Raw genomic sequence first — 12,039 nt, forward strand, 5'->3', positions numbered from 1 at the left:
TAATTTTACAAACAGATTTTATTTCATGGATAAAACAACAAAAGTTCAAAGTTCACGGAACTTCTTTAATGAACTAAATAACAAAAACTACTTGAAAATGCAGAATGAAACTGATCACAACTTTGAGGAGAAACATGTAGAGCTGGAAGAGGTGGCGCTCTCCTCCGTTGCCGTGACGACGCTGCAGCATCATCAGTGTCCCGTTGCCGTGGCGACGCTGCAGCATCATCAGTGTCCCGTTGTCGTGACGACGCTGCAGCATCATCAGTGTCCCGTTGCCGTGGCGACGCTGCAGCATCAGAGCGTCCACTTCAAGCACCTGCAGAAACAGAAACACAGAAGATCAGACTCCCATAACCCCCAACCCTAGTTAGGAACTAGTCTCGTCCTGATTGATCGGCCGCCTGATCAATCAGGACCGATCACAGCATTTTGAAACATCGGTATCGGCCAAACAAGTATCAGGACAAACCTAGTTATTAATGTTATTAATACCTAGTTATTAATGTTTTTAATTATTGTGTAGTAGGGGTGTGTATATTGGGTGCAGGTGTGTACAGGTGTCTCCCGGTGCGTCACCAGGCACTTGTGGGTGCAGTAGCGCCCCCCACAGGTGCTGCAGGTGTAGTTATGTGTGTGTATGTGTGTATTAGTGTGTACAGGCGTGTGTATATTGGGTGCAGGTGTGTTAGGTGTGTAGTATTAGTGTGTAGTGTGTACGCACGAAAAAACGCACGCTCGCAGGCAAAAATGAACGCACGCACGCACGGAAAAACGCACGCTCGCACGCAAAAACGCACGCTCGCACGCATGTACGCACGCAAAACGCACGCACGCACGCACGCAAAACGCACGCACGCAAAACGCACGCACGCACGCACGCAAAACGCATGCATGAAAAAACGCACGCACGAAAAAAACGCACCCACGAAAAAACGCACCCACGCACGAAAAAACGCACGCTCGCACGCAAAAACGCACGCACGAAAAAATGCACGCACGAAAAAATGCACGCTCGCACGCACGAAAAAACGCACGCACGCACGCAAAACGCACGCATGAAAAAACACACGCTCGCACGCACGCAAAACGCACGAAAAAACGCAATAGCGCCCCCCACAGGTGCTGCAGGTGTAGTTATGTGTGTGTATTAGTGTGTATATTGGGTGCAGGTAGGGCTGGGCGATATGGACCAAAAGTCATATCTCAATATTTTCTAGCTAATACAATGTAGTAGGGCTGCACGATTCTGGACAAAATGAGAATCACGATTTTTTTGCTTAGAATTGAGATCACGATTCTCTCACGATTTTTTTCCAATATAAAATGTATTGCACTTATTATTTTAACTTTGCAACAGCTGAACAAAAATATAATAACAATAAACATCTCTTGTCTTCTTTACACAAACCTTTGAATAATTTAAACAATAATAACTATTTTGAACAATATTTGTTCCTCCCTGAGTTGAACACCCTTTCAGAAAGGGGACTTGTAACAGATCCTGTAGTTCTGAGGCAACAAATTATTCCTCTGGCTGGGATGAACCCCCCATTGCCTTTTGCTGCTATTAAGAAGCTGCCGATACAAAAGGTAAACGTTACAAAAAATATGATGGTGCCTGATAAAAGACTGGCATCAACTTTGTAACAGCTGACATTGAACATAAAAACAATAAACATCTGTCTTGTCTTTAAATAATTTTAACAATAACAATTTTAACAATATTTATGTGCAATATGTGTCAGGTGATGAGCAAAGGTAGATGTTTCTCCAAATGTAATCCACAATCATTAACAAAATATAACAAACATGACAACATGATAGTTGACCATGACAGGACTACAACAACCTAGAACATAGGCCTAGTCCTTTTTTATGCAGCTGGGTACTGGTGTGTAGTAGTGTGTAGTAGTGGGTACAGGTGTGTGTAGGTGTGTAGTACTAGTGTGTACCTGGTCTCCCGGTGCGTCACCAGGCACCTATGGGTGCAGTAGCGCCCCCCACAGGTGCTGCAGGTGTAGTTATGTGTGTGTATTAGTGTATTAGTGTGTATTAGAGGGTGTTAGTGTGTAGTAGTGTGTAGTACTGGGTACAGGTGTGTGTTAGGTGTGTACAGGTGTGTACCTGGTCTCCCGGTGCGTCACTAGGCACCTATGGGTGCAGTAGCGCCCCCCACAGGTGCTGCAGGTGTAGTTATGTGTGTGTATGTGTGTGTTAGAGGGTGTTAGTGTGTAGTAGTGGGTAGTACTGGGTACAGGTGTGTAGTAGTGTGTAGTAGTGTGTAGTACCTGGTCTCTCGGTGCGTCACCAGGCACCTATGGGTGCAGTAGCGCCCCCCGCAGGTGCTGCAGGTGTAGTTATGTGTGTATATTAGTGTATTAGTGTGTATTAGAGTGTGTTAGTGTGTAGTAGTGTGTAGTAGTGTGTAGTACAGGTGTGTACCTGGTCTCCCGGTGCGTCACCAGGCACCTATGGGTGCAATAGCGCCCCCCGCAGGTGCTGCAGGTGTAGTTGGAGGGAAACCCGCACACGCAGCAGAAATGTCGGGGGGGGAGGGAAGAGGGCGGAGCTACAGCCGACACGTAGTTAGGCTCCGCCCTCTCACACTGGTTCTGCCAATCAGAGACAAGAGGAGGAGTTTAGTTGGACCAGCGGCCAATCAGAGCCAGGGGGCAATATGAACGAACGAACGAACGAACGAACGAACGAACGAACGAACGAACGAACGAACGAACGAACGAACGAACGAACGAACGAACGAACGTTAAAAAAATAGGAAAGAGAAAAAAAGGAGAAAAGAGAAAAAAAGAAGGAAAAAAGAAAAAAAGGTAAAAAATAGGAAAAAAGGAGAAAAAAAGGGAAAAAAAGAGGAAAAAATGAAAAGAGAAAAAAATAGGAAAAAATAGGAAAAAAAGAAGGAAAAAAGGAAAATAGAAAAAAAGAGGGAAAAAGAGGAGAGGAACCAGAAAAGGGGGCGGGGTCAGACATCCAGGGGCGGGGCCACCAGAGGGGGCGGGGCCAGACTCACCTCCTCCTCCAATAGGGCGGTGAAATTCTTCCTGAAACGCTGCTTGAAGTGGTCGCCCCTCGTCTTCCTCCTCTTCTTCTCTGGGGGGGAGGTCAGAGGTCAGGGGGAGGTCAGAGGTCAGGGGGAGGTCAGAGGGGGTCAGACTGCTGGACTTTATCAGAGTCATCACCTGTCAATCACCCGTCACCACCTGTCAATCACCACCTGTCAATCACCCGTCACCACCTGTCAACACTCACCTGGCTCCTCCGTCTCACTGAAGGCCGGAAGGCGGGCAGTAGGACCTGGGGGAGGCAGGGAGGACAGGGGGTCGTCCTGGAAACAGAAACAACAAACATTAACCCAGGACCCCCTTACTGGACCTGGACCTGGACCCAGACCTGGACCTGGTCCTGGATCTGGACCTGGACCTGGACCTGGTCCTGGACCTGGTCCTGGTCCTGGTCCTGGTCCTGGACCTGGTCCTGGTCCTGGTCCTGGACCTGGTCCTGGACCTGGTCCTGGACCTGGTCCTGGACCTGGTCCTGGTCCTGGACCTGGTCCTGGTCCTGGAGCAGGGCCGTAAGCTGGATGTGATTCTTGAACAGAATCCCAGGCTGGCGGCGTCTTTGAGCTCATTGGTAAGATGGAGAAGACCTTGGAGAAGTTGGAAGCTCGGCTTGGCGGGAATTGATCACAAATTCGTCTGTTTGGAGTCGCCATTGATGAACCAGAGACTGAAGGCAGACGGAAAATTACTGAGTCTGTCTGTTTTCAATATAATTGTTGATTCTATAATCTGGCCTTGACAGAGCGGTTTGGCCGATCGCTCTGGTCACAATCTTCCTGGTGGAATGTAAAGTCACAATCTTCCTGGTGGAATGTAAAGTCACAATCTCCCTGGTGGAATGTAAAGTCACAATCTCTCTGGTGGAATGTAAAGTCACAATCTCCCTGGTGGAATGTAAAGTCACAATCTCTCTGGTGGAATGTAAAGTCACAATCTCCCAGGTGGAATGTAAAGTCACAATCTCCCTGGTGGAATGTAAAGTCACAATCTCCCTGGTGGAATGTAAAGTCACAATCTTCCTGGTGGAATGTAAAGTCACAATCTCTCTGGTGGAATGTAAAGTCACAATCTCCCTGGTGGAATGTAAAGTCACAATCTTCCTGGTGGAATGTAAAGTCACAATCTCCCTGGTGGAATGTAAAGTCACAATCTCTCTGGTGGAATGTAAAGTCACAATCTCCCTGGTGGAATGTAAAGTCACAATCTCTCTGGTGGAATGTAAAGTCACAATCTCCCAGGTGGAATGTAAAGTCACAATCTCCCTGGTGGAATGTAAAGTCACAATCTCCCTGGTGGAATGTAAAGTCACAATCTTCCTGGTGGAATGTAAAGTCACAATCTTCCTGGTGGAATGTAAAGTCACAATCTCCCTGGTGGAATGTAAAGTCACAATCTCCCTGGTGGAATGTAAAGTCACAATCTTCCTGGTGGAATGTAAAGTCACAATCTCTCTGGTGGAATGTAAAGTCACAATCTCCCTGGTGGAATGTAAAGTCACAATCTCTCTGGTGGAATGTAAAGTCACAATCTCCCTGGTGGAATGTAAAGTCACAATCTTCCTGGTGGAATGTAAACAGGTGTCTCTGCCCCCACTAGCCCTCCCCTCTCAGGAACATCTGTGGACCTGTTTCAGAACTGACCGAGCCGTCTGATAACATCAAGGACATTGTTCTGGTCCCACCTGGAAGTGGTCCTTCTCCAGGACTAGGTTAGGTTCTACACCTGGTCCTGGTCCAGAACCAGGACCAGGTCCAGGTCCAGGTCTTACCTGGAAGTGGTCCTTCTCCAGGACTAGGTTAGGTTCTAGACCTGGTCCTGGTCCAGACCTGGTCCTGGTCCCACCTGGAAGTGGTCCTTCTCCAGGACTAGGTTAGGTTTTACACCTGGTCCTGGTCCAGACCTGGTCCTGGTCTGGTCCTGGTCCCACCTGGAAGTGGTCCTTCTCCAGGACTAGGTTAGGTTCTAGACCTGGTCCTGGTCTGGTCCAGGTCTTACCTGGAAGTTGTCCTTCTCCAGGACTAGGTTAGGTTCTACACCTGGTCCAGACCTGGTCCTGGTTCTGGTCCTACCTGGAAGTTGTCCTTCTCCAGGGCGTCCAGCTGCCGGGTCAGTCTCCTTTGCCGGGTCGCCTCATCTAGAACCCTCCTCTGGCCGCTGGCCTCCACCCGGGCTGGAGGAACAGAGACCAGTTAGACCCCCTAGACCCCCTATAACCTAGACCTGAACCAGAACCATAAACCCAGACCTCATCCAGAACCCTCCGCTGGCCGCTGGCCTCCACCCGGGCTGGAGGGGTCAAAGGTCACAGTTAGACCCCCCTTAACAATCTAGACCTGAACCAGAACCATTAACCTAGACCCCCCTTAACAACCTAGACCTGAACCAGAACCATTAACCTAGACCCCCCGCCCTTTTTTACCTCTTTTTTCACCTTTTCGCCTTTGTTGCCTTTTCCCTCTTTTTTTGCTCTTTTTCCCTATTTTTTTTCAAAATTTTTCCCTCTTTTTTTCTCTTTTTTTGCCTCTTTTCCCCTCTTTTTTCTATTTTTCCTTCTTTTTTTCACCTTTTCCCCTCTTTTTTCGCCTTCGTTGCATTTTCCCCCCTTTTTTACCTCTTTTTCTTTTTTCCCTCTTTTTTCCCCTTTTTTCTCTTTTTTTCACCTTTGTTGCCTTTTCCCTCTTTTCCCCCCTTTATTACCTCTTTTTTCCTTTTTTCACCCTTTTTTGGCCTTTTTTCCCTATATTTTTCACCTTTTGTCTCTCTTTTTATCTCTTTTTCACCTTTTCCCTCTTTCTTCCTCTTTTTCTCCCTTTTCCCCTTTTTTTCACCTTTTCCCCTCTTTAATCCCTCTTTTTTCGCCTATTTTCCCTATTTTTTTCGCCTTTTTTTTATATTTTGCCTTATTTTTTTCACCTTTTTTCCATCTTTTTTTTGCCTTTTTTCACCTTTTTTCCCCTCTTTTACCTCTTTTTCTTTTTTCCATCTTTTTTTCTCTTTTTTCACCTTTTCCCCTCTTTTTCACCTTTGTTGCCTTTTCCCTCTTTCTTCCTTTTTCCCCCCTTTTTTGGCCTTTTTCCCCTTTTTTTCACCTTTTTATCTCTTTTTTTTCGCCTTTTCCCTCTTTCTTCCTCTTTCCCCCTTTTTTGGCCTTTTTTCCGTCTTTTTCCTTCTTTTTTCACCTCCATTAACCTAGACCTGAACCAGAACCCTCTAGACCTGAACCAGAACCCTCTAGACCTGAACCAGAACCCTCTAGACCTGAACCAGAACCCTCTAGACCTGAACCAGAACCCTCTAGACCTGAACCAGAACCCTCTAGACCTGAACCAGAACCCTCTAGACCTGAACCAGAACCCTCTAGACCTGAACCAGAACCCTCTAGACCTGAACCAGAACCATTAACCTAGACCCCCCGCCTTTTTTACCTTTTGTTGCCTTTTCCCTATTTTTTTTCTCTTTTTCCCTCTTTTTTCTATTTTTCCCTCTTTCTTCACCTTTTCCCTCTTTTCCCCCTTTTTTTTGCATTTTTTCCCCTTTTTTCATCTTTTTTTCACCTTTTCCCCTCTTTTGCCTTTTCCCTCTTTCTTCCTCTTTTTCCCCATTTTTTGGCCTTTTTTCCCCCTTTAATCCCTATTTTTCGCCTATTTTCCCTCTTTGAAGTCTTTTTTTTCCACCTTTTCCCCTCTTTTTCGCCTTTGTTGCCTTTTCCCTATTTTTTCTCTTTTTCCCCTCTTTTTTTCCTTTTCCTTCTTTTTTTCACCTTTTCCCTCTTTTTTTGGCCTTTTTTCCCTATTTTTTGCGCATTTTTCCCTCTTTTTATCTCTTTTTTCACCTTTTTTGCCTTATCCCTCCTTCTTCCTCTTTTTCCCCCTTTTTTGGCCTTTTTTCCCTATTTCTTTCGCCCTTTTCCCTCTTTAAAAAAAAAATATTATATATATATTCTTTTTTTCACCTCCATTAACCCAGACCTGAAAACCTTGAAAATTGTTTGTATTTCTTTGATTTTCTTTCCAATTGTTTTGTTGTTTGTTTTTTTTCATTTATTTTTTTTAATTCCCATTCTTGTTATCTTAATATTTTATTGCTCTCTATTCTTTTCAAAAGCTGCCAATGGACAAGTGTTGCTAATTAACACTAAAACACTTAAACACTAAAACACTAAATCAATGCATCTGGTTTGTCCAATGTAATTAATATGTCCATATCAAATAAACATAAATAATAATAAAATATATATGATATATATATATATATATATATATATATATATATATATATATGCAGGTGAACAAAAGAAGGAAAAAGATGGAAAAAGCGAAAAAAGAGGGAAAAAAGAGGAAAAATAGGGAAAAAAGCCAAAAAAAGAGGGAAAAAAGCAAAAAAGGGGGGGAAAAGAAGGAAAAGGAGAAAAAAAGAGGGAAAAAAGGGGGAAAAGGCAAAAAAAGCGGGGAAAAGGTGAAAAAAAGAAGGAAAAAGAGAAAAAAAGAGGAAAAGAGGAAATATATATATATATATATATATATATATATATATATATGCATATGTATTAATAAACTAAAAAAGTTCACACCCCCTCATTATTATTATTATCATTATTATTATTATTAAGCCCCCCCCCCCCCCTCCACCAACCCAGACCTCACAGAGAAACTTCGCGTTTTAAAGTTTCCTCTCCCTTTCCTGACCGTCCTAACGCTTTAAAAACATTTAAACCAGAACTTCAGTCTTTAAAACACCTTAGCTGGAATTCGGCGGGACTTCTGGACTTTTAAAAAGCTTTTTTTAATCAAATATTCATCCATTTCTGCAGCTGAACCAAACACGGGGGCGTCCGTTTCTCCCCGTGGATCTGCAGCATGTTCAGATAAAAACAGATAAAAACCTTCAGAGTTCCTGCCGAAGGTTCCCAGGAACCAACATAAAGATTCTGACGGTTCTTTTAAACATAAAACGGTCCCGGTGGGTCCAGAAACGGCCCGTTCTGGTTCGTTTGAACGGTTTTCGACGCAGAGCCTACGCCTACGCCGTACGCGTCGACGCGAGCGTACGGTGCGCTTCGCCGCGTAACCTACGGCGTAGGCTATGCGTTCGTGTAACGCGGAACCATAAATCAGCCTTAAGCAGCCGCAAACCCAGTTTATCTCATTTATGTTCCAGAGGGAAATCAGACCGAGCTGGGGGTTTATTCCTTACAGAGGGAAACGAGATAGAGCTGTTTTTATCTTGTTTTAATGCTGCTTTAATGTTTTGAATGAGGAAACTCACCTGAAGTCTTCTTTTCCAGAACCATTTGCGCATGCGTGTGTGGAAACTACGGCGGCCGCGCAGGTCACGTGGATCAGCCGGGCGGGGTCACGTGACTGACGTGAGGCTTCTCTGATTGGTCCAAGGGTTGGGGTCGTAGACATTATATACGATATTAAATACATTAAATACAATATATATATATATATATATATATATATATATATATATATATATATATATATATATATATATATATATATATATATATATATATATATATTGTATTTAATGTATTTAATGTATCCCCCCGCCCAGAGTATTTTCACCATTACATCGTAATTATTAACAAGTAATAACAACCAAAATACACACAGTCCGTGTTCATTCTGCTTGTGCTTTATTTTGATACCGGGAGCGAGTCGCGCAGAAAGCAGTTTTATTTTGAAAACCAACCGGATTTTCTTGCATTCCAAAAGTCCAACTTCCGGCCCGCCAAAATAAAAGATACAGTCAGTCAAATGAATGAAAAAATGAAAAGAATCCAGAGCAGCAAATCCTCATATTTTACAGGATCACAAGCAAAAATCCAGAGAAAGTTGAGAATGTTTTCTGTTAAACTGATATTGAGAAATAATTAAAAAAAATATTAATTTAGTTTATTTATTTTTATTTGGCACATTTAAAAACAATATAAGGAGAGAATATTTCTGCAAATGCAGTGGTTCAGTTCATGTTCAGAACAGTCCTACCGCCTACGTTATGTAGCTTAGGTGTAAGTTTACACAAGAAACACGTTTTCATAAAGCCGATACTGTTGTCTGGTAATTATTCTGAATAGAAATGCATCTCAAAATTATCCCCCCCTCTGGTTTTTTTCACAAATCACATCCTATATATATATATATATATATATATATATATATATATATATATATATATATATATATATATATATAGTAATGTTGTGTTTTTTCTCAAATTGGAAAAGTTGAAATATTCAGTAAAAGGCAAGTCGCTAAATTTGTTCATAAATGGCAGAAAACTCTACCGTAATATGATAGATCCATGCACTCTACTCACAGACTGATCCCCCTTACCTTCATCTTCTTTTCATTTATTTTTATTATTTATTATTGTTATTTTTGTTGTATTTTAAGTTTTATTTATTATTTCCATTTAATGGATATAAAACCCCCCCAGACGCCCCGGACAGGACGTAAAAAGTGGACATGTCCGGGGAAAAGAGGACGTTTGGTCAGCCTATCGTAGATACATACATATACATATATACATACATGTACATGTATGTATATGGTGCTAACCAGTGTGTGTGTTGTCGTTCATTGCAGGTAAATGTTTCCGTTCCGTTTTATGATATTAAGTTACATTTTCCGGCTCATACTGTTCAGACTTTATCACTGCCTTTATCCATAGAGTCTGTTTTATTTGCTGGTTTAAGGAAATTTGGTTATTTATTGTGACTGCTGTTTTCTTCTTTTTATTTTCATAAATATATAAAAAGGATGATGTTGGTTAGATGAAGCTTAAAAATATGTCAAGTTGAATTCATTGTGAAAGTTAAAACCACTATACGATCACCTGATAGTGTCCTGTTAAAATGTATGTAAAAATGATTGTAATGGTTGATCTTCCAGGAAGGTGTTGAGATGAGGGAGGTGTGGTTATCAGTAAGTGTGTGTAGCGGTAAGTGTGAACTTCTCTCAGAGCTGCTCTCAGCCAATGTCCTTGATGTTATCAGACGGCTCGGTCAGTTCTGAAACAGGTCCACAGATGTTCCTGAGAGGGGAGGGTTAGTGGGGGCAGAGTCGAGAGGGACCTGGCTGCAGGCAAGATGGCCGACAAGGGCGCGGCCATTTTTTCCATCCATACCGGAATTCCAGACCGGAAGTTGGTCTTCTTCGTGTATATTATTATTCGTCGCGCCGAACCAGACCGGAAGTTGGTCTTTTTTTTTTTTTTTTTTTTTTTTTAATTGAACATACAATAACACAGTATCATAACATTTTCCCGTAAGGACATTAATACATTTTAAACATGAAGTGGAATGTTGTCATCAAGTATAAGCCATGTACAAAATATATATATATATATATATATATATATATATATATATATATATATATATATAGAAATGAATCAAAACAAAACAAACAAAACAAAACAAACAGGGGTTGTTATTTTAAAATACTAGTAAAACCATTTGCATATATTTTCAAAATCAGGCAAAACAAAAACCATAACAAAATAGGAGCAAGGTCTGAGGCATGAATCACAAAAGCAAAAAACAAGATATGTCGTCACAAATCTTTTTAGCCAATTTGCTGGAATCAATTTTTTTGAGGGACAAAAAGAACAATTTAAAATCATTTAAAAACCAATCAAAGGAGGGTTTACCATTTCTCCATTTACAGCAGTGAATATGATATTTACCCATGAGGATAATTATATTAATCATATCAGATATAACAGCCTTCAAATTGTCTACATATAAAAAAATATGAGAAATATCAAAAACTGGTATGTCATCCATTTTAAGTAATAACCAACTTCTCAATTCTTTCCAGAAGTTTCTGGACACAGGACATAAGAAAAACATATGATCTAATGTTTCATCTGCTGCATTACAGAAAGTACACAGGTCAACTTCAAACTTAAATCTTTTTTTAAGAAATTGACTGTTATACCCAGATGCTGAATCTCTGGAATGGGTGCAGTGCCAAATGTGCAAGGGCTGGCTGCACAAAGATTGTGCTGGAAAATGCCATAAATATATCAACAATGATTCATTCAGCTGTGGATGCACAGATATGAATGACAGACCAAGGTACTACACCATTTACTATTTAAATATCTAGTTTATTGTTTTTGCACTAGCTGCTGGCAGTCGTCATATATATTTATTTATTTATTTTTTCCTCTATCTGCAGGATCATGGATGCTGTTGAGAAAGGAGGGATTCTGGCAGTGTTTTCCAAGGATCAGATCAAGGTAACTTTTGAATAGACTGTGCTGTTTGTAATTACATTCTCTATCAGTGATTAAATGTTCACCCTTTACTCTTTCAGAGCATATACGATGATCTGATTAACGGAAGCATCCGTTCCAACAGGATGTACATATGGCATAACCCATCCACCTCAATTAACCTCAAACAGCACTTAAAGCTAAGGACGCTGAATTTCAGTGACCAACGGGTAAATGAAAATGCCATCAGTCATGTATACGTGTGTTCACAGATATATAACATATAAAAGATGAATTTATTGATTTGTACTTTTATTTTCAATAGATCTTTGCGTTACTGAGGGTGATTGAGGAGGTCACTGGAATAGGAGCAAAAATAAAGGGAGGGGAGATTAGACTGCTGGATTTTGTCTCTGATGTGATGCTCCCAGAGGTAAGATGGTCAATAGAGCTTCCTTGGGAAATGGAAGGAAATTATTAGGTGGTCAATATTTTATTCCTTTGGAAAACATGAAACCAAAACAGTGCACACGTTAGAGTATGATTAGATCATTTAACTGTTTTTCAGATATTGATCAAAATCCTTGAAGGAGAGGGCATGACCAGACTGAAGGCTGAGATCATGCTGGCCAGTGGGAGCCTTTTTTAAGTCTTTTTAAGGCCCCCCCCCCCCCAGAGATCAAGATGGCCAGTGGAAGCCTTTTTTAAGTTTTTTTTTTTTTTTATC

The 12,039-nt window shown here is 41.5% G+C and overlaps 1 protein-coding gene and 1 long non-coding RNA gene across 4 annotated transcripts; one reads left to right on the forward strand and one right to left on the reverse strand.

Annotated features, from left to right (window-relative positions):
• znhit1 (zinc finger, HIT-type containing 1) lies at positions 1–8,400 on the reverse strand. 3 transcript variants are annotated; one of them, XM_061710306.1, is made up of 6 exons: positions 8,346–8,400; positions 5,326–5,366; positions 5,150–5,209; positions 3,271–3,346; positions 3,032–3,111; positions 1–319 (listed from the first exon to the last, which is right to left on the reverse strand). In XM_061710306.1, the coding sequence occupies exons 1-6, from the start codon at positions 8,368–8,370 to the stop codon at positions 74–76; spliced, it is 528 nt and encodes a 175-aa protein (XP_061566290.1). In that variant the 5' UTR covers positions 8,371–8,400; the 3' UTR covers positions 1–73. The 3 variants fall into 3 exon arrangements, with proteins under 3 accessions (XP_061566290.1, XP_061566289.1, XP_061566291.1); XM_061710307.1 differs by lacking the exon at positions 5,326–5,366 and adding an exon at positions 2,446–2,615 and having other exon boundaries at positions 153–319; positions 5,150–5,250; positions 8,346–8,375; XM_061710305.1 differs by lacking the exon at positions 5,326–5,366 and having other exon boundaries at positions 5,150–5,250; positions 8,346–8,375.
• A 2,677-nt stretch (positions 8,401–11,077) lies between these two features.
• Positions 11,078–11,520, forward strand: LOC133420694 (uncharacterized). Its single transcript, XR_009770615.1, has 3 exons — positions 11,078–11,172; positions 11,276–11,336; positions 11,414–11,520. It is a non-coding gene; the product is annotated as an uncharacterized LOC133420694 (long non-coding RNA).
• The last annotated feature ends 519 nt before the right edge of the window (positions 11,521–12,039 follow it).

This window comes from Cololabis saira, chromosome 20 (assembly GCF_033807715.1).
Source record: "Cololabis saira isolate AMF1-May2022 chromosome 20, fColSai1.1, whole genome shotgun sequence".
NCBI lineage: Eukaryota > Metazoa > Chordata > Actinopteri > Beloniformes > Belonidae > Cololabis > Cololabis saira.